Raw genomic sequence first — 23960 nt, 5'->3', positions numbered from 1 at the left:
TAAATTACTGCAAGTTATACCACGGCTCTGTTGAATGCTGTATTCTTATTGGCTGAGAAATGTTCCATGGGTATGCATTAATTTCTGATAACTGCACACATAACTTGTCAAATGTCTTAAAAATAGGCACCAGAGCAATGTTTGTGGTAACTGTGGTATAAGAGGAATAATTGACTCCAGTCCTTTGAATTATTTGAAAATAATGCACACCCATGGTGTAAAGGCATTGCACCTTGGGTGTGCATTATTTTCTTATAATTCAATGGCACGGCGTCAATTATTCCTTACTAAATGCATTAAGTTTTGGGATGTTAAAGTTTTTATTTTTTTTATTATTATTTTTTAAGATTTTATTTATTTAGCAATTCCCTTTAGCTTTACATGTTTTTACTTTAGCTTTACATGTTTTTACCTTTCCCAGGAGAAAAGCAACAGATGTGCAGTATGTACAATGAAACACAAATTGACAAATGGTTAAAAAAGAAAACAAAAAAATAAACATTTACTGTAAAATTAACATTTTAAAATAGCTACACATTTCACTTCAACACTTAGATTTTAGATTTACATAACAATTAGATTTTTTTGCTTCTTATTAAAATAATCTTAAAATCAAAATAGGTCTTCAGCATTTTTGCACGTATGTAGCGGACAAGTATGATAAAAACACATTTTTATACATACATTGTGACAAGGTCAAAGATAAGTGCTTATTAGCCTAAAAGAAAAGCTAAAATATTAGGAGATCAAATGAAACAACTGGGAGAAGAGATTGAGATACACATTTCTCCATCAGTATGTGTGTGAAATGCTGGATTGCTCTGCTCCGGGCACATCCAAGTCGTCTAGCTTCAGTGTTGTCGTCGGCTTAGTCAGAGGACAGACACATTCCCTTCTCTCTTCTGCTGGAGTGTAGCTGCTCTGTCCTGGAAAACATCTGGCCTCCATGAGTGCTGCTGGGGAAATCCTCCCTGTCCCTGAAGGTAAGTCCAACCTATTTTTTGAAGGGAAATGTTTGATGCTTTTTTTAAATCAGAGAATTTTCCACTCTGTGTTCGATTTGGGATGCATTAGAGGGCTGAACACTTCCAGAGCTGTGTTGAATTTTAACATGCTTATGTAAAAAAAAGATGTATCAGCATGTATTCTCTATTGTATCACTCACTCATTCTGTAATACTATTATTAAAATATTTTAGGTACAATCAGGGGTGGTCGAGTTTGTGTATGTTTCATACATGCATATATAAATATTAACTTGTGTGAAGTGCGAGAGTGTTCAACAAAACTGGCTTGGTTTGCAGTTCAAATTTTCATACATTAATTTTGAAATAAAAAAAACAATTATATTCAAAAGCAATTTCTCCTATAGCATCTTCATTAAGTCTTTTTTGTGCACATGCAATATTGCAGTTAAATAGACTTCTTGGCACCCTGTAGCAGTATTTGCTTAATGCTTCCTGACTGTTGACATATATCACCATCTCTTTAAAATATAATTGAAAGCTTTTAATGCCTGCAATAATTCCAATTGCTTTTATCTCAAGTTTATTTTATATATATAGTGAGCAGCTTTTTTTATATATATTTAAAGCAGCTTTACATGAAAATAAGTTATATTTAAATAACCACAGAAAATATGTAAGGAATAATTGACGACAGGCCATTGAATATTTGAACACTGCGGGTGTGCACTATTTTCAATAATATACTTTTTTTGTCAAGTTAAAGTGAAATTGTTTAAATAGTCAATTTACAATTTTTATTATTGGGAAAATGTATGTTAGGCGAAAACGTTTTCATTATTTCAATTATTTCTTTGTGTGTAATTATTAGTTAAATCATCCAATATATAAAGCAACAATAAATAAATATTAAAAAAGATTTGATGTACATATATATCACTCTCATGTCTTGCCAACATTCTGCCTAATTAGAAACCTCTATTTAATTAGAAAATTATACATTTTTTAGCACATTTAGAGAGAATGCTTTCATAATTGCCAGAAATATGTTTCAAATCCTAACAGCTATTATTAATAATGGTATGTCATCCTAAGCAATTACAGATCCACCCGGATGATTTTATTGTTAATGTACTTTAATGTCACTTCAAGGTCATAATGTAGCTTATTGTTTTCTTTTCCTTTAACACTATCATTCCTGAACAAATGAGGCTGTATGTGAGATTAATGAAATCTGTACTTTATATTTATAAATACTTATAGCACTATAATATGACTGTTCATATGGAAATAATAAAAAGATTATAGTGGGATTAACTGAGTTCTGAAGGGATTTAGGAGGAATGGTCTGCAGAACTGTATATAAATAGTCAAAGATTTTTAAACATTCAAGACCTTCAAAGAGATTAAATGACATGCAGAGGAAAGATTTTTAAATAGATGACAGCATAAGAGATGGTGTATAATAAGAATACAAGTAAAAAGAAAGATTAGTATGAGTGCACCAGGAAGCAGTTAAGGTTTTCTTAAAGTAACCAATTTTTCCTTATGTAAGGCTGGATACATGCTGAGTTATTTCATCCCAAATGCTGGGTTGTTTCCTGACCAAGCTTGCCGTTTGGAACGTGAAGAAGATACACAGCGAATTATAATAATAAGACTCTGTTTCTGGATTTACTCATAAAAGATTATTCTGATAATTTTCTGACCCCGATGCAAACACTATAGCTCATCACAAGAGTCATTTCCCAAAAGGCAGATGAGTTTTAGAAACCAAAGACAATCCAATCATTTAACAATTCTGCTTTGTGTCACCTTTAAGTTTAATGAAAATGCATATGCTCCTTTTACTAGGTCCTTTTACTAATTTTTTCTATGTAGTTAGTTGGCTTTTTGCTGGTAGTGATATTGGTCATCTTTAGTACATTTAAAAGGTATTTACTGTAGACACTTACAGCTTTTAAATGAAAATGTATATATGTTATATATATTTAAAAACACATTATGCTATAGTTACACCTAACATTGCTTCAGAGTTTTTAACCCTTGTAAATGGAGACTTTTGTAAACACTACAGTATAGACAAACCTTAACAGAGTCTTATGTAAAGAAATGCATGGGTGCCTACATTCACTCCCTTACTGAGTCTTCTGGATCGGCTGTTCAAACGTTTATTTTTTTAAATGCATTGTGTGTTTATTCATGACACAAACGCTTAAACAAGAGCATACTGTAAGTAGCGTGTCATTATTAAAGTGAAAGTGATTTTATTCTGTTAAAGGGGACAGAGTATGAAAAACCATTTTTACCTTGTCTTTGTTGAATAATGGTAGTCTACCCGCATTCACGAACATACAAGAAGTGCTAAACATCTCAGTCTCATAGAAATTCCTCTTTTAGAAATGTCAGCCAGAAAACGGCCCAATCTGAAAAACTGATGCTTATGACATCACAGGCATCTCACTGCCCCTCCACTTTAAAATAATTGGCTACATTTTTTGAGTGGCAGCAAAGTCAGCAAATCAGTAATGAGATTGCAAGTTAAGCCAGTAGGGGGAGCCAAAAAGGTGCAAAACCACTTGTTTAAAATCCCCCATCCTAATAGAGCTATCTGAGAGAGGTTTTTAGGAAGCTTCTAAGGCCCTAAATAATTCTGGGTTGAACGCTATACAATACCTCTCCTCCAGAGCTATCACCTCGCAGCACCATTAAAGAAGCCTTTGCTTACCATTGAATTCACGCCGTGCGACAGTTGTATGGTCTTGTTTGTTGAATCAGACAAGTTGATTAAATTCTTGTCTTGTCTTACTCCTCTGTGATGTCCGCCGTCAGTCTGACTCCGACCTCATCCATGTCCTCACCAAGGCAGTCTCCGAACACAGCCGTCCTGTCAAAGACAAGCCCCATTCTTCCCAGATGTCCACCAAGTGCTCACATGCTTGTGGCACGCCCTGCACTTCACCCAAGCTTACAGTTCTGTCACTCAAGTATTCTCGATGGTGAACGCGGCTATTCTAAGCTTTCGCCACTCGAGGAGTCGGTAGCTGCCCACCTCTGCCCCTCATCGACAAGCAGCAGTTATCCATGTTTTCTTACCTTTTCTCTGGTGTCTAAATCATATGCCGCAGATGGCCACGCTGCTTCTGCCTTCACACAATGGCAAGTGCTGCAGGTACACCTAGCCAAGCTCCTCCGTGATATGAATAAGGCGGGCCCCGATACTGCATCCTTCAAAGACCTGAGCAATGGACCTGGCTCTGTGCGCTACCAAAATTGCCACCCAGGTAGTGGACCGTGGCATGGCGAGTCTTGTAGTGCTCGAACGACGGAAATCAAGGACGCTGATTGTGTGGCTCTCCTCGATTAGCAGCTCTCCTTGATTCTCCATCAGGTTTATTCAGTGCCAGTATGAAGGGGTTCACTCAGTGCTTCACTGAGGCACAGAAGTCGTCACAGGCCATGCAACACTTCCTGCCTAAAAGAACAGGCTCTGCTTCTGATGTCAGCTGTCCTTAACCGCCGTAGGGCTCAAAGTCTGTACTGTCGGCGCAGCCCCAGCAACAACCCTGAGCTGAGCTGGATGTTAAATGTCTACACGCAGCAAGGCATGCAAGCCCACCGAGATGGCAGGGTCCCCATCCCAGGATAACGATGGACCCTGTGCGGCCGCTGCCTACCTGAAATGAGTTTGAGAAGGAAACAAGCGTAGGGCCTGCTTCGGCCAGACCACCCTTGAAAATCCAGTGTGTTTCAGTCCCAGAGGACGCTGGACACAAATTCGCTGTGATAGCGAAACAAACATCTTTAACTCTTCACAAAAAAGCGATTTTCCTCCTTATTACCCACACGGCTCACTGTCCATTGTACCATCGATGCCCGCCATCTAACTTCACGTCTGACAATCCATCTCCGGCATACCGGGTTGGATCCTAGACATAATATAAAACTTGTTACTTGCTACAGTTTGCCCTTTCAGACCACCTCAGTTTCAGGGCATTCTTCACACTTCAGTTTCAGACAATTGCACTCAGATCCTCAGAACTGAAGGGAACTCTTTATTAATGAAGGGAGCGATAGAGACGTTCCCATAGGGCAAAGCAAATCAGGCTTTTACAGCCAATATTTTCTCGTTCCAAAAAAAAGACTGTGGCCTCAGACCTATCCTAGACTTACGTGTTTTGAACCATGCTCTCTCGAGATGGCCGTTTAAATGCTCACAGCGAAAGAAATTATAGCATTAATTTGTTCGGGCGACTGGTTTATATCAGTGGATTTGAAAAACGCCACTCGTCAAAGATCACTCTTGAGATTCATTTTCGATCTGGATAACATACCAATACATGATCATTCCCTTCGGATTATCTCTAACCCCATTATACAAACTGAGACAGAGCGGCATACTATATTAAATTAACTTCAAGGAACGCGTTGATGTTGTTCAAAGCGGGTTCACACGTTCCCCTCTGCGCAGCCCTCCCTTCGAGCCACTTGAACAGACGGACCTGCAACTACTCTAGTTTAAAACCGCTCTACTCCTCCTCGCGTTGGCATCGGTTAAACAAGTTGGTGATTTGCATGCTTTCTCTACAAAACCTTTGTGTTTGGAATTTGGCCTTAACGACAGCAAAGTGGTCCTTTGGCCGAGGCTGGGGTATGTCTCCAAAGTCTTATCAACACCATTTAGGTGCCCGTCAGAGCTTTTAGAATTTAGGAACACAAAACCATTGTTTGTGAGTTTCAAAGAGTGATCATTGGGTATGTGTATCAGCATAAACAGAGGTTATCCAAACCTATCGTCAATGCCATTTCTATGGCCTATCCTTCCCTGAATTAATAGTTCCCTCTTGGTGTGAGAGCCCACTCTACACTGAGTATGGCTTCATCCTGGGCATGGTTTCTGTTACAGCCATTTGTAAAGCGACCGACTGGTCTTCGTCATCCACATTTGTTAGATTTTATGGCCTGGATGTTCCTGACTTACAAACGCAGGTCCTCTAATAGCCCACCTATCCACACTTTAACTTATGTTTGTGCTTTACCGATTTTAGGAAACACAAAAATCCACCTGCTTTTTGTAGAAACTCTCTCATTTTACATTTACAAGCTTCTTACCAAAACAACCCAGAAAACTGAATCAAGCTTTTATTGTTTTATAGCTGAAGTTGACCACATATCCTCAGGCTGACTGGCTGAAGATACAAATCAGATATTAAACAAAGAGACAGTAAGATGATACAGATTCAATTTTTCTGGCAGTCAAACAACTGTGCCTCTCTAGATGAAAACATTATAACATGGATATGCCACTGTTTGCTAACTATTCTGACAATTGAGGGGACAAATAAGAACACCAGACTTTGAGTTATTGTGAAGGGCATGATGTGGTCTGATGATTAAAGAGTCTAGCTTGTAACGTCAAGTGTTAATAGATCACATAAAATGTATATGTCATACGCATGAATGTGTTTTAAGTAATAAAGTATGAAAATTATGCTGTTAGGCCCCATGCAAAGTGCAATTTGTACGTATTTTATGAAGTGGCTAATTTCTATGACTACATTCGTACATGTTTGTATGATTTCCCTGGACCCCTGTGACGTTGGGTTTAAGCAGGGGCGCCGTAAGGGGGGGAAAGTTAGGACGATTCTAAGGGCCCATGAACTTTTGAGGGCCCCAGCAAAGGACTGTGCCGCACACGCAACCCCCTTATTAAGCTGAGCCCTCTTAGCTCCGCCCCGTCTTTACTCTGCGTTTTAGCGCCGTCTTCAATCCACGGTCTCACAGTGCAGAGTGAACTTCACAAGAGAGCAAGGTGTGTGTATTTACTGCTATTTGCTATGATATCTGCATATGTGCACTTCCTTACTATAAATGCAGTTTACACAATGTGACGCTGGATCAATACAATGCAGTTTTCTTTCCACTGTAAAGTTCGCTCTGTTCACCTCAGTTTAAAAAAGCACAAGGCGATTTACGTTCTCTGTTTTATGTTTCTAACGCGGAGTCAGCCCTTATAAGCTGTTTAAATTAACGTAGCCCGTATAAGCTAATTAACATAAACTAGAAATGCGATCAGTTACACACTAGTTTTGTAACGCAATATGCAAGGAAGTATTTTTATGCAGTCGTGAATCGAGTTTGTTGTGATAAAACTGAAATGCAACTAAGGCTAAATTGTTTAACTTAATTTGTTAAGTTAAAGTAGCGTAAAAATCTATGTTGATAAAATGTTTTCAATGGGTGCAAAACAGTCAATACTCTGCACTAATGAATACCCCCCAATTCACAGTTCACTTTTAAACACTCAATCAAAAAATGACTGAATCAATGGATCATATCATATACGAGAATTGACAGTTCATTTATTATAGTACATATTCACCACCCTTGCAAAGCAGCTCACACTGTTGTTATTTAAAAAATAATTTGCTTTCGTTTCGCTCTGCAGATGAAAGCACATCAAAGGAATCCCATTCATTCCACATGCATTTTGAACAGCATGGCTGTTGACAGTAAAGTTCAAATGCTAATGGCTTGTGGTGATTGTGGTGGATTTTTTTATTAAAGCATGAAGAAGGAAAGAGAGAGTAATGGAAATGAGAAAATTGTGTTTTTGTACTGTATCTTGTGTGTCATGTGATGAAATGCACATGACAAGTAGCTTGCTGACTTTACCAACTTCACATCCTAAGTGGGGTCTGTAGTCACGCTGTAGAGACACATTTAAATGCATGCTATTTTAATTGAATTAATCTAAAAACCATTACAAAGTTTATTTTATATAATAGTTTCCAAAAGAGGAGCTATGTAATAAAAACATGCTGTAACCCCCCCCCCCCCCCAATTGTCGATCTTTTGTTTTAATAGTAAGGATATATAACTAGTGTTCTAAGGTAAATAAGACATTATGTGTAGTTCAGTTGATAGTTTAATATTTTACCACAGTAAAGACTTCACTTATTGTTATTTCACTGACAGAAGGTTAAATGTTCTCTTTTTTGAAAGTCGCTTTGGATAAAAGCATCTGGTAAAGTAATGTAAGCCAAGGTGTCTGAAACAAGAATGCTTTGTCCATGACAATCTTCTCTGCCTTTCAACACTGATGAAGAGGTTGTTTACATCACACCATTTCACCAGTTGTGCCTCTTCCTTTCTGTATGGTGTTTTAGCATTGCTGCTGTCATCGGCAAACCTGATGATGATGCGGTCGGATCTGAGCTTGCAGTGCAGTCATGAGTGTGGTAGTGCTGAAGGTGTTGTTGCTGACACAGATTACTGAGGTTCACACAAAAATGAACATTTCTCAGAGAGTAGATATATAAATTATGCTATATAAATACAACACTACAATTTCCATGTCACTCTTTAGTAATTCCCAACAGGCAAAATGCAAAACATACACAAAATATGAGAAACTTCATATTACTATACACAAAAAAGCCAACACTTTCTCACTCAGTAACATGGCAGCTGTGAAGCTTTCCTGCTGTCATAACCACTGTTAACACGGCGTCCTTCAAAAGCCTTAGCCAGCAGATTAGTGAAGGACAGCCAGAGCGGGCAACCTCAGGCAAAAACTGAAGCCAAGCTGTGCTATATGCTAGACATGATCTGAAGTCTGGACCCACATGAATTTAAAATGTCACGCTGAGGCCTTGGATAGAATTTACTCTCGCTGTTCATCATTTTTAAAGCCAAGAGTTTGTAGTTATGTCCTCATTTGTATCAACTTGTACCATATTCAGAGATTTTAGTGTGAACTTCAGAATGTCCTAACAAATTCTGTAATGGCTTCTGTTTATTCCAACTTTCAAATCACGTTCCAGGCAAATTTTATATCTGCCCCATTTGGGGTCTCATTAAACAAAAATGGCAAAAGGACTAGCAGACACATATCCTGCTGAAGTTAACTAGGTTCAGGGGTTTGTTGCGTCAGTCAGTTTCCACACAACCCACCAGAATAACACAATAGCATTATTGAATTATTGTACCTTTTAATTATTATTTTATGTACACTTTTTAAAATCTCCCTATAGCCGGTAATTTTACCACTTAAAACTCATATTTAAGTATAGGGCTGGGTATCGATTCAGGTTTTCCAGATTGATTCGATTTCGATTCACAAGCTATCAAATCGATTCGATTTCGATTCTCGATTCAATTTTCGATTCCGGTTCTTGGGCCGGTTTTTAAACTCGATTCTCGATTCAACTCGATGAATATAGATTTAATACAAATACTATATTAATAAAAAGAACAGTGAACAGCAGGTTACAAGTGGGTAATTAATAAAATCAATGAAGCACCTGAAACTGCCATTTTAAGCACTGAATGAATGAATGACAGGTTCGCCTCTCTCTCCTAGATAACATCGCGCAAGGCACAAAAGAGGGTGACATATAGTGAAGAAGACTAGTAATTCGATTAACGTTAATCTTTCGTTCAATGTTTGCAGAAATAAATATGAAAGAAAAAAAAAATCGATTCTGCTCTTTGAGAATCGATTCTGAATCGACCAGGCTTTAAAAAACGATTAATCGAAAAATCGATTTTTTTTGCCCAGCCCTATTTAAGTATCATAATAGCATATGTTATGTACATGCTATCGTTATGTATCATAAACATTTTCTTGTGACGGTAATTTCCACATTCTTTAAAACTGCTTGAATGTAATTCCCTCATTAAGTATACACAGATTGATGAATATGAACATTTGTATCCGCCTCTACTAAAGTAGATGCTAACAGATCGCATGGCACGCATTTTTAACATTAGTTAACACACATATATTTATAGTACTACACGTAAGTATTTTACATTCAACCCTGATACTACAGTCTGTTATCATCACATGTCTGATTCTGAAGAACGGCACAATGCAGTATTAGCTGATGCTAAGGATTAAATATAACACAAGGAATAAAAAGATATACATCAAAGAAACAGAAAAATTAAATGATTTATCAAATAAACCTATCCTAAAAAATTATGTTTTAAGAAGAGATCCAAAGCTTAAAAGCATAGGACGAAAATGCTCTATCACCCCTAGAGCGAAGCTGAACAACTAAGAGCCAACTCTGAGAGGAAAGCAGATTGTGTCATGGTGTGTAAGGCATTAAAAGATCAGTCAAGTACTGAGGAGCCAGATCATGCAAAGCCTTATAAGTTAACACGAGGACTTTAAAATCAATACGATACCTGACAGGGAGCCAGTGCAAAGACTTCAAGACAGGGTACTATGATCACCAGCCCTGACCACAGAGAGTACTCCAGCAGCCGAATTTTGTAAATATTGAAGTTTTTTGAATAATGATTTTGATACTCCAACTAGAACGTGAAAAGACAAAAGAGTTTATCAACTTCTCAGCCACAACAAAGGACAACATAGGACGTAGACGTGCTATATTTCTGAGGTGAAAAAAGGATGTCTTAACGGTATTCTAAACAAAAGGCTCAAATGACAGCGTAGCATCAAAGTTTTTTTTGTTTGCTTTGAAATTCCTGGGCAACACCTTCAACAGAGTAAGAGAACCACCAGCATTTCACAGTTGATGAGGAGAGTAGGAGCATAATGTCCATTTTAGAGTCATTTAAAGACAGAATATTCTTAGACAGGGGCGTCGGACTGGGGGTAAAACCAGTACTTATTACCAGGGCCCCAAAGGAAGAGAGGGCCCTTCAAAAGTCTGAAATATATTATGGGGTGGGGCGTGGGGGCCCATCAGGACTGCCTATGCATAGGGCCCGATATCTTGTGCAACGTCCCTGTTCTTAGACATCCAAATATTGATTTCATTGATACAGTTGGAAAGATGTACAATGTCCACGTTGACCTGGCCTTGAATGGATATAAATCTGCGTATCATTGGCATAAAAGTGATAATTAAGGTCTAGAGATCTAAGTAGTTGATCAAGTGGATAAATATACATACCAAAAAGTAAGGGACCCAATACTGATCCCTGTGGAACACCAGTATGTACAGAACCAACTTTGGACCTATTAGCCACCCATAAAAACAAATTGACTGCAATCAGTGGGATAGTACCTAAATCAGCAAAGAACTGTCTTTGACTTGTCCATGAATTAATTTACTAGGGCTTAATTTTTTCTTGATCTACACTACATCTTAACCTCCTTTCTTGTTTTTTATCTTCTCTGTAGATGGGCAATACCTCAGAAACTACCCATTTTGTTTCTACAATCCTGAAGGAGCATGATGTCTTCATGGGTTCCTTATACACAGTCTTCTGTGAGTCCACTGACTAAGAACTGGTACTTTTATTTATTTAAAATATAAGACAGTTTAGAGAAACTGATAACATGCGACCACTGAGGTAGATTTGATTTGAACATGCCCCCCGTTCACTAAAGATAATCAACTGAGAAATTCAACGACATATCTCTTGTCTTACGAACAGATAAAAGCACTGATTTTGATTTTAATACGAACCCAAATGATGATCAATACGCATTCATTTCCATTTGACCTGAATGATGTCATTCCGTCATCCAATGTAAAATAACTTTTTAACCTATAGATGTCTCATGTTATGCAACCTGGTCCCTGAGATGGACCTGAGACAGGAAAAGTTAAGAAGCCACTGGCGGGAGTGGTGGATGTTGATTGTCAGGCCTCTAAATTAAAATAGCTGATAAATCCTTTCACAGGTCATGCTGCGGAGGAAAAAAGTGAAGTGTGACAGGGCACTCTAGGAATTTAATCCTGTTTAGGGTGCAGATAGCTTTCACCATGCCAGGGGGAAAAGCTAAGCAGGACAAAGCAACTGAGGGTCAAATGAAGCTTTCAGTAAGCCTTCAAATACCACAAAGAGGTTCAGCAAAGCCCTATTGATAGTTACGTGGCTAGCAGAAAAAGCTGCCACATCAACCTAGCAGGGGTTAAACATGCAGAAAGGTGCTCTAAATATCAAATATCAAAATTACCCCATGATTTACTCACAGCTGCTTGTGGTTGTGACTAGCATCTTCATGTTTTTTTTGTATCTTCAGGTATTCTGTCCATTTTAGGAAATAGCATTCTGCTCTTTGTGGCATATCGTAAGAGATCGTCCCTGAAGCCAGCTGAGCTATTCATCATAAATTTGTCTATTAGTGACCTGGGGATGACAGTTTCTTTGTTTCCTCTAGCGATTCCATCAGCATTTGCTCACAAGTAAGCAAATACTTCTGACACAAAACTGTTTTCTATAGGACTTTTCACACTCTTGCACTTTTGCTTTATTTATTCAAGCTTATAAAATTTATAGAATATATAGTATTATTGCCAAATATACACTTACCTAAAGGATTATAAGGAACACCTGTTCAATTTGTCATTAATGCAATTATCTAATCAACCACATAGCAGTTGCTTCAATGCATTTAGGGGTGTGGTCCTGGTCAAGACAATCTCCTGAAATCCAAACTGAATGTCAGAATGGGAAAGAAAGGTGATTTAAGTAATTTTGAGCGTGGCATGGTTGTTGGTGCCAGACAGGCCGGTCTGAGTATTCCACAATCTGCTCAGTAACTGGGATTTTCACGCACAACCTTGAGGCGGATGGGCTACAACAGCAGAAGACTCCACCGGGTACCACTCATCTCCACTACAAATAAGAAAAAGAGGCTACAATTTGCACAAGCTCACCAATATTGGACAGTTGAAGACTGATAAAAATGTTGCCTGGTCTGATGAGTCTCGATTTCTGTTGAGACATTCAGATGGTAGAGTCAGAATTTGGCGTAAACAGAATGAGAACATGGATCCATCATGCCTTGTTACCACTGTGCAGGCTGGTGCTGGTGGTGTAATGGTGTGGGGATGTTTTCTTGGCACACTTTAGGCCCCTTAGTGCCAATTGGGCATCATTTAAATGCCACAGCCTACCTGAGCATTGTTTCTGACCATGTCCATCCCTTTATGACCACCATGGACTCATCCTCTGATGGCTACTTCCAGCATGATAATGCACCGTCACAAAGCTTGATTCATTTTAAATTGGTTTCTTGAACATGACAATGAGTTCACTGTACTAAAATGGTCCCCACAGTCACCAGATCTCAACCCAATAGAGCATCTTTGGGATGTGGTGAAACAGGAGCTTTGTGCCCTGGATGTGCGTCCCACAAATCTCCATCAACTGCAAGATGCTACCCTATCAATATGGGCCAACATTTCTAAAGAATGCTTTCAGTACCTTGTTGAATCAATGGCACGTAGAATTAAGACAGTTCTAAAGGTGAAAGAGGGTCAAACACACTATTAGTATGGTGTTCCTAATAATCCTTTAGGTAAGTGTGTATGTTCATTTGTGACATTAACTGTGAAAATAATTATCTATAGGTTTGTAATTAGAACATTATATTAATAAAAAATTATTCATATTCATACAGTTTATAAGATGTATTTTAGGAATACACAACAAAAAATTACTTACTTAGTATTTTTGTCTAGTTTTCAGTACAAATATCTAAAAATTATTAAATCAAGATGTATTTTCCTGATGAGCAAAATTACCAAATGACCTAAAAAAATAAGTCTAGTTTTTACTAAAAAATTTAAGAGGATTTGTGCTTAAAACAAGCAAAACAAAAATGTGCCAATGGGGTAAGAAATTATTTCTTGATTTTTGCTTGAATTAAGCGTTTAAAAAAAAAGTTCAAGAAGTTTTTTGTTTACCCCATTGGCAGATATTTTTAAAGCAAAAATTCACTAAAATTTTATGTTGTTGTTTTTTTTTGTGTAAAAACTAGACTTATTTTCTTAGGTCATTTTGCTTATCAAGAAAATGCATCTTATTTTAAGATTTTTTGATATTTGTACTAATAACAAGACAAGAATACTAAGTAAGAAAGTCATTTTTTGCATTGTTATAACTGTCTATAGGACTGTAATTTCAAACACTCAATAGGGTGTCTTAAATCTAATCATAAGCTATAAAAAATGCCCTTTTTATGGCTCACAATACTCCATAGGTTTATTCTGTCTTGTTGTCTGTCTTCTCATGTCTTGCAGGTGGTTGTTTGGGGAGTTGATGTGTTTATGCTATGCTGTATGTGGTGTTCTTTTTGGATTGTCAAGCCTGACAAACCTTACAGCTCTCTCTTCTGTCTGCTGCCTCAAAGTCTGCTTCCCAAACTATGGTATCCTCCCTTGACAGCTTCCACCTCACAATATATTTAGGCTATCTTCTTTCTGCCCATCTCTTATTAATTTAAAATCAGACCTGTCTATTTTGTCCTCCTGAGATACAACCAAATATTTAATCTGTCAATTTTTGGCCTTCACTATATCCAGAGGGTTTTAACCTTAAAGGTGGTGAGTGACTGTCTAAAACTATTTTATGCATTCTGACTTACTGTATTAACACTGTGTAAGAGTTGGATTCTTCATGCTAAACATAGAAGTCCAAACATGTCAAAAAGCAGTTGGACGTATGACGGAGCATGGCTGTGCCAGGGTTCGGAAAGTTTTTTGAACATGAAAGACTCATTTGTAACAGTCTTGCTTTATTTCATTTATGGGCGATTTAAAGGACAAGTTCGGTATTTTAGACTTAAAGCCCTGTTTTCAGATTGTTTATGGTCAAATAGAATGGTTTTGACTGAAATTTCGACATTTTCGGCTGCCCTGAGAATTTTCGCGTGTTTGTGTTTCAGCTCAGACCTCTACAATGGGTTTAATGGTGCACTGGAACAATCCTTCCTAAAATGCATTAAACTTTCGTTTACAAAGACGTGAAACTCACCGAGTGGTCAGGGGTGTTCACTGATATGCTCACACAAAAATCGCTGCAAAAGATGCTTTCCAACAGCTGTTTTAGCATTCGTTGTTAACATGTGGACCTATTTTTCCAAACGCCTCACACCCGTACATTCTTCCGCTTAGAGCTTGAATAATAGACACTCCAGCCCAGGTGGTGGCGCTAATCCGCCTTTGCCAATTGCAAGAATAGAAACAAAGTTCCCGGCGCGGAGTAATACCGTACCTCACAGGACGTCTAATACAGTCAATGGAGTTGGTAAAAACTACGATAAAACCTGTTGGAATGCGTATTTTGGAGAGATTTTTGTGTGAGCATACCAGTGAACACCCCTGACCACTCGGTGAGTTTCACGTCTTTGTAAACGAAAGTTTAATGCATTTTAGGAAGGATTGTTCCACTGCACCATTAAACCCATTGTAGAGGTCTGAGCTGAAACACAAACACGCGAAAATTCTCAGGGCAGCCGAAAATGTCGAAATTTCAGTCAAAACCATACTATTTGACCATAAACAATCTGAAAACAGGGCTTTAAGTCTAAAATACCGAACTTGTTCTTTAAGGGCAGGGTGGTCCCAACCGTGTCGTGAGTCGCAGTCTGCATTAAATGTCTGTTTTGTTGGCAGTCAGTAAGTGCATATAGTTTAAACCACACAAAAATGTAGGGAATCACAAATCCAGAGATAGTGGGATAATGTTTCCTGGATTGTTTTTATCCCATAATGAGTGAATACTGGACAGAAAACACAGCTTGGTTAAAAATGACCCAATGCTGGGTTTTTACAACCCATTGGGTAACACCAACCCAGATTTGGGTAATTTTTAACCCAGCGGCATGCCCAATATTTAACCAGCATGCATAAAAAAATCAACCCAGCAGTTTTAAGAGTGTATAGAAAAAACATTCCCTACATTATGTCTACAAATCTGTGATGTCTCTTATAAGAAGTGACTACTTTGACAAGCATACATACAAATACAACCAGCATCAGCACTCTTTCAAATTTTTGTCTTCCAGTAACAGCATTCAGCATCTTTTTAAAACCGAGTCAAATGTTTCCTGTGATTCTGCAGTCCGGGATGTTGTTAAAAATTATCCACTGGTTTATAATACAGTGGTCCCCCTGAAGGTTATCTTAACATGGGTTAGCTGGATTTATTTAAACCCAAATGCTGGTTTGTTTCAACCCATAGGATCTAAACAGGGATGAATTTAGAAGCTACCAAACAACTTGGCTGCAGTAATATTGATGGAAGTTTGAGAGGGGGGTAGTTAAGAGTGATGATGTTACTCCGCGCTGAGGTCAAGTGCTGCAAACTAAGTGCTCTTCCTCCATACAATATAGTTCTCAATTTTTATCCGCTTAAAAAATTGCCACGTTTTATTTTGTTCCACCATACTTACTCCATGTAACTACTCATGTAACAGTCTTTAAATAGGGAAAACATGGAAGTGTTTGGTGCCTTCTAAATTCATCCCTGTTTGGATCCTAAGGAATGAATGGGGCTAGGCTAAATGCTAACACATTCACGATGTGCTGTACAAATATTAAGTGCACGCATTAAAAATGATAGGAATGTATTAATTAGTCTAAGTTGAGGTAAGAACATAGTAAAATATTGAAAAACTGTGGTGTTTTCCTTTAAGCTAACTCTACAGTGTGTCTTTGTTCAGCAACCACTTTGTCACAGACGGTTTATGAAGAACATCTTACATTTTATTTGCTCCGTTTAAATTTTATGAATCCTTGCCATGTTTAATAATGCCATTACGGAATAATTCTGCATGGTGTCGTCATGAATTAAGGGGAGACAGAACCCGATTGCAGATGTAGATGAACACAAAGACTTTTATCCAAACTTAAACATGGAAAACAGAACCCATGAGGAGGTAAACAAGGTAAAAAAAACAAAAAGACTTGAAGGGTGATAATAAACTTGACTAGACTAGACTTGATATGACTTACATAACTTGACTAAACAAACACTCACGTGAAAACACTTTAGATAAACAGACGATCGAGCACAGGAAAGCAAACACAAACGCAATAAATAAGGGAGCAAATCAAACAAAGCCAATGCTTTCACACAGAACATGGGACTGCCATGATCCAGTCACTATGAAAACTGTGACCTGAGCCATGAAACATTGTGTCTGACATCATCCTTTATCAGAACTGAAACCCTACTGAAAAATCTAGCTAAGACCAGAATAAGCTGGTCTCCCAGCATATATCTGATTCATAACCGATTTATTTCCATATAATTTGAGAATTGATTCATCTTTTCTTGCTTATCCATTTGTGGGTCATATCCAAAACTACTGCAAATATGTTGCTTTAATGCTACTGTGTTCTTTACACAGGTAATACATTTTCCTACTCTCATGCCTGTCTGATGATAGTGGGCGTGTGGTGTTATGCCACCGTATTTGCCGTGGGGCCCTTGGCAGGTTGGGGCCACTACGGTCCTGAACCCTACGGGACAGCCTGCTGCATAGACTGGTAAGGATCTGGGACCATGCTAGTATAGAGGATTCTTAAAGCATTAAAGTAAACCAGACACTTCAGTCTGTCACTGCAAACCAAAATAACTAGTTCTTGTTTAAGTTTCCTAACAGTTGTATCACAGGTACTGTGAGCTTCCTCTATAACTTTCATGTCCTGTATTCAGGTATGCACCACGCCAAGACGTTCTGTCCATGTCCTACATCGTCTGCCTCTTCCTCTTCTGCTATGCCCTTCCATTAGCCATCATTGTCCTCTCCTATATCATGATCTTAATCACTTTGCGAGGATCACGGCAGGCCATACAGAAACATGTGTCTGCACAAACCAAGACGACAAATGCACATGTTCTCATTGTAAAGGTGAGCAGATGAGGAACAAATATTGAGTCTATCTCTTCTTTATAGTGCACTACATTTAAAGGTGACATAGAATGATTGAACGGGTTATTTATCCTTGTTCTGTGATGTGACATGTACACAAAAAAAAATTTGTTTGGGTCTGTAATGCCTTAAAAGCTTCCCAAAAACCTCTCTCAGATAGCTCTATTAGTCTGGGGGATTTTAAACAAGTGGTTTTGCACCTATTTGGCTCCCCCTACTGGCTTAACTTGCAATCTCATTACTGATTGGCTGACTTTGCTGCCACTCAAAAAACGTAGCCAATTATTTTAAAGTGAATGGGCAGTTAGATGCCTGTGATGTCATAAGCATCAGTTTTTCAGATTGGGCCATTTTCTGGCTGACATTTCTAAAAGAGGAATTTCTATGAGACTGAGATGTTTAGCATGTTTAGCACTTTTTGTATGTTCGTGAATGCGGGTAGACTACGAAGACAAGGTAAAAATGTTTTTTCATTCTCTGTCCCCTTTAAAGTGATGATCAAATGGTTAGCAAACCTCTTCATTCCCTACATTCGTTTAGGCCTACTTTTTAACTCGTAATGCACAATGATTTTGAGTGTACATTCAATCAACATGATGAGAATGTGTGTGTATTTTTATGTAAAGTGGTTGTATCGCACCACCAGACGATAACAATTACTCAATCGCTCGCGAGGCACGGTACTCGCAATACTACATATTAACAGTGAGATCAGGCTGATCCGATGTATTAAAGTAAAACAAATACTAAAGTGAAACGAATTTATGTTTATGTTTGTATTTGTGTTCTTTTGTCTGCAATAGCTTTCAGTGGCGGTCTGTATTGGTTTTCTGAGCGCATGGAGCCCCTATGCGGTTGTGGCAATGTGGGCCGCATTCGGAGAACCCGATCAAGTCCCACCTCTAGCCTTCGCTATAGCGGCTATCTTTGCCAAGTCCTCCACCATCTACAACCCTGTGGTCTACCTGCTATTTAAACCCAACTTTCGTAAATCTTTAAGCAGGGACACAGCTCAGATACGCAGACGAATTTGTTCCAGCCCATGCAAGGCAAGTCCTGTGCCTGAAGGAAAGGATCTTTACCCGCAAGCATCCCTACGTTACAAAAAGGAAGTTAGCAATTCCACTCGCTTTTCCAATGGCCTGGGGGAAAACCACGATGCTTGTGTTCAGTGCACGAAGACAGTTTCTTATTATCAAAAGGACACGCCTTTAAGAACTGCCTGCGTGCTCATGGGTACATCCGACATACAGCGAGCCGCCTGTGAGTCAGCTGCCAGAGGCAATGCAAGTTCGCCTAATGTGAATGCCTTTTCCTAGGACAAACGTGAGGAAAAGATGAACGAGTGCCTGGAAATGTAACCTGTGGCCAACAGAGATAAGCACAAGATGTTGTGTATTTGGGTCAGAGATGTTGTTTGTTCATAAAACAATTGAAGAAAAAAATGTGTCTGAGCAGTAACCAAGGCAAGGGCTGACCTTAGTAAAGGGTTTATTGGGGGATGTTGGTGAGTTTACCAAGAAATCACAGATGTCTAAGAACTGGAAATCAATGGTGTCCATTAGAATAGAAAAATGATTCATTAGCTCTCTTTTAAACAGAAACCATGTAATAAACCACAGTCACCACCATAACATGAAGCAGTGTTAATGTAACTAATTATACTGATGATCTTTGATGGTGCTGGATGTTTCTTTCTTGTTTACTTTATTTTATATTTTTTGTCTTTCTCAGGTTTTCATGTCAATTAATGCTATCTTTTTATATGGGAGCCAACATGGCGAGTTTGCACATATATCAATCAATCAGTAAAGTAACATTTACCATGTTGATCCCCATATTAAATGATTATTACTGAAGAAAGGAACACTGAAAAAAAAAACGCAGCGAGTTAAAAGTGCACCTATTTCAATGCAAAAACACAACGCTATTTTGTGTGTTTGGTATAATACAATGTGTTCACGTGGTTTATGGTTAAAAACACATTATTTCCCACATGCATACATTTTTGTAGCTCCAGATTTCACTCTCTTAATGAAAATCTGTACGTTATGATTGGTCTGAATACCTCTGACGTCAGCCGGAAATGTGACGCTCCTTACAATGTTTGAAAGATTCGCTCACAATGCAATGCTAACAGGAGTTAACTTACAGGCTGTGAGTCTGAAGCGGGAGGAATTATTTTGATAATGTCGATCTTGTCTACGTCAACAAGCCCAGGAAGTAAACTGTTGCCTACAATCCATGTGTTTGTTGTAGTCCAAGAAAAGAGATTTACGTTGGAGACTATAACTCACGTCATCATTTACTTTGGGGTCTGTACTAGAGGTCTTCACGGGTCCTCTTAGATCCGAAAACCCGAGGTCCGACCCGATCGGGTTCGGGTCTAAAAGTTTCACATGTGCCTCGGACATGACTCGGGTACAATAGCGGCATCGGGTCTCGGGTAATTTAAAAATGAATGTGTTTTTTCTGAACGGACCCGGGAAGTTCGGGTCAGACTTGGGTCTAATTTTCTCGGGTTTGTCTCGGGTCGGGTCTTTTTCTTAAATTTTTTTTATTTACGCACGTCGGGTTCGGGTATGAAGGGATTTGGGTCATTTCGGGTCGGGTACATTTCTTTGGACACGAGAAGACCTCTAGTCTGTACCTTTTGCATATCGTTAATATGTAATACACACCAAAGGAAATGTAAAATCGTGAATCGGACCATAGGTGCTCTTTAAACAACTTAATTATGCAAGTTTTGACATGAGTGTTGACATAACTTAGAAAAACAAGTTGGAATTGTTTAATTTAATTTGTTTAGTTAAAGGAACATGTTTGTGTGCTTATGTGTTAATTATGTGTCAACGTGTTGTGCTTATAAACATACATAGACCACTGAATCATACATCAGCAGTGACATTACACTCTCAGATAAAAGGTACAAAAGTTGTACCCTTTTGTCACTGGGACGGTACCTTTTAAAAGGTCTGAGTTTGAGGTACAAGTGCAAGACCAATATTTACCTTTTAGGTACAAACGTGTACTTTTTGAAAAGGTACCACCCCAGTGATAACGTCTGTACCTTCATGTACCTTTATTCCTGAGAGTGTACTGGGTATTGGACTGGGCAAGTTTGCTCTGTAAACACAAGTACTATGGGAGGGCTGCTGGCATTCTTGATAAAAAAACAAAATAACATTAACACTTCCCAATTGATTTCAATGGTTTATTACATAAAGTATGAAATGATTACTTTCCAGTAAAATCTTGAAAGTATCTCAAAATTTAGACTTATTTTTGTATGATATTTGACTTATTTTTCTTGGTTATTAACTGTGGAGACACCCCTATGTAATGTGTACTGTATTTATAAGTATGCCACAAACAGTGATTATGCAAAGAATTGTTGAATGCAATAGTTTCATGAAAAGCAGCTGCTTATCAGATGATCATTACATGAACTGAAAGACGTGTGGATGAGGAAATATCACATGGCATTTTGTAACAATGCAGCATTTGTCACCAACATTTTGTTTAACTCCAGTGAGCTATGGTTTGCATTGCAAGGCAAGACAAAAATAACTCCTGAAGTGGATGGAAATCTGCAAGACAATCAATTACTTTGAGGGCAAAAAAATTTGATCTTTTCACTTTCGCTAGGCCATGACTTTTTTTCGAGGGTGACGCGCACGGTGCGAAACTCGTCACAACATGTATTTAGCCGTCATTTGTGTGGCTCGTCATGTCAAAATATGTGTTTGGCGCGTCATGTAAACCTATGTGCATACGTCATGTCAAAATAAGTGTAAAGTAAGTGTCTTGCGAGTATTTTGTGAATGTGAGCGTCACTTTTATCATAAACACTGTGCAGCAGATACGTAGTTTAACATGACACATGATGCACATGGTTCACATGACGCAACAAACACATATTTTGACATGACATGCTGCATGACACGATGAACACATATTTTGAATTCACCCCCTCGGAAGAGATGTCATCGGCCCCCACTGTGCTTATCGCTTCGTTAATTGCTTCGTTAATGCCAAAAGGCAGCGTAATAATAATAATACACCTATCTTACCTTCTGATTTATGGAAGAACACTGCACTGTAAAAGGCAAGCGATGAGTCGCTACAACTTATAAAATATTGTTGAAATGAGTCAACTTCCTCTATACTAGTCAAGACAAATAAGTTAAAATGACGTGTAGATCTGAATTAATCAGGGAGCAAAGAATTTTTTACAGTGTGTAAGTATTGGTGACAATCATACGGTATGTAAAACAATACATTTATATGCTTGGTCATTTCTTATTGCTTTTAGCTTTCCAGTATAACACCAAATGATGTCACCCCACTCAATACAGTATACTGAAATGAGCACATTTACTTTAAAAGTTCAAATCATTTATTGCTTCACTATGCCAAATGCCCTATCCCTTTCTTAACTATACACTATACTTTTCTTTTGGTTTTGATTAAACGTGAAAATTGTGAGTTACACTAATGGGATTCTCTAAATTATGTGCCATACTTAAATGGTTTCTTGGAAAAAAATGAGTAACCTTGCTGATTCAAAAAGACTGCTTGTTTATTTCAATATGCATCTTGAAAATTGAAATTGAAAATTACCCAATCAATGGTCACTAGCTTTTCTGGCTTAACTATAATTTTTGTTTGTTTTATTTTATTATTTTCACATTTCTGGTCACACGCTGTAATATATACCTATATATTATTTGTTTTGTAAATAATAATTGTATAACTTTGGAATTCACAATGAAAAGAAATGTTTACACACCAAGCAATAGTCATTTTGTAAATAAAAATGTATTATATCAAAATATTGTTCACATTTCTTTATAATTTTTTTTTTATTTTGAATGGCTTTCCTCTAATGCTCTTTGGATGTTCTATTGGGTAGTTTGGTTATACTAATGGGTGCAAGTTAGTACTTCAAATGTACCCATCTGTACCTATATGATAGTGTTATTAGGATTTTTATACTGTCCCAATGACAACTTCTGTACTTTTATTCTGACAGTGTAGGGTCGGTTGTTTATGCATTAAAATTAAAGTATACATTTAGCAAGGACACATTAATAAAATATTTACTGATTATTTACTATGCAGCATGATGAAAGGAAGTATATATGACATATTTTCGAGATATGCACGATTATTGCATGATTATTATTTAGAGAACATTTCAAACAAAATGTAATATTGCACAAACTGGAACCTGGAGTAAAACCAATGCACTACAAATGCAAAATTACATTTTAATGAAAAAGTTAACGTCCCCCTAAACCCTTAACGTTTATAAACCCAAAGACCATGATAACTTGATATAAGCCTTGTTTATCTTTTGTAGGGATCTGGCACCATTTTAAACTCTTCCTTTAAAAGACTGGCAAGTCTTCACAGGTCTCATTCGGTCATATCTTCTGCATATGCACAGGAAACAACATGTACAATAAACAGCTTGTATACAATTTTGGCTGTTTCAGGTTCGGATTGACAGGCCAATTCTGAACATAATCTTAGTTGTACACAATTAATATAGTAGAATTTATTTTACTAAATTTTTCCAAAATTTCAAACCATCGCACTGTGATCACCAAATTTCATTATTAGTATATTGTTCTTACAGTAAAATGTGGTTTGCTTTACATCAAGTTAAGGCCGCCCTCAAAAATTGGGTCAGTGTCAGGTTAAAAGAAAATGGTTTCAGGATTCATCTTTGTGCTTTTTGCACATATAAGAAGTTCTTCCTGGTAAAGCAGTGGTTAACATCTCACTCCTCCATGAAAGTCACTTTTTATCATGAATGTTGGTCTTACTTAATGCTCAAGATTCCTGTCACACATCCACCAACCTCTCATTCTGTGCTCAAAATTATTTTCAATAAAAGTGTCTAGTAAATTAAATGAAGCATGCTCTATTGTATGTGTGGTTCATATGTGTAAAATACCCCCTGATAAGAATGTTTAAAGGGACACACAATACACAAAATGACTGTTTCTGTCTTGACTGGTTATCTTTGTGCACCACTTTGTGCATGGTCAATCTAATTTTGTTGCATAACCAACAGATGTGGCGATTTTGCACGCTGTGGTGGACATTGGGTGCTTGTACCATGCATAACAAACATTCTGGAAATATGAAGACAAAGAACTTGAACAGTAGGCACTTTGTTAAATTTTTCAGATCACAGTTAACATTTTCAAAACTTTGTGAGCAGGGATTTGACTGTAACCTATCAAATGATACTTAATACTGTCCAATAATCAGTTCATCAACAATCACTGACAGAATCGCTATTATATGTGAAGAACACGTTCTGTTTCA

The 23960-nt window shown here is 37.8% G+C and overlaps 1 protein-coding gene across 1 annotated transcript; it reads left to right on the top strand.

Annotated features, from left to right (window-relative positions):
• Positions 1–769: 769 nt before the first annotated feature.
• Positions 770–22409, top strand: opn7d (opsin 7, group member d). The gene is given in 8 exon segments (XM_065247707.1): positions 770–983; positions 11127–11214; positions 11976–12138; positions 13981–14108; positions 17094–17232; positions 17402–17597; positions 18422–18865; positions 18867–22409. Coding segments are annotated over 7 exon segments (1215 nt in total). The 5' UTR covers positions 770–983; the 3' UTR covers positions 18924–22409.
• The last annotated feature ends 1551 nt before the right edge of the window (positions 22410–23960 follow it).

This window comes from Paramisgurnus dabryanus, chromosome 11 (genome assembly GCF_030506205.2).
Source record: "Paramisgurnus dabryanus chromosome 11, PD_genome_1.1, whole genome shotgun sequence".
Taxonomy (NCBI): Eukaryota; Metazoa; Chordata; class Actinopteri; order Cypriniformes; family Cobitidae; genus Paramisgurnus; species Paramisgurnus dabryanus.
The sequence above is the reverse complement of the archived record's forward strand: the minus strand, read 5'-3'. Positions and strand labels throughout refer to the sequence as shown.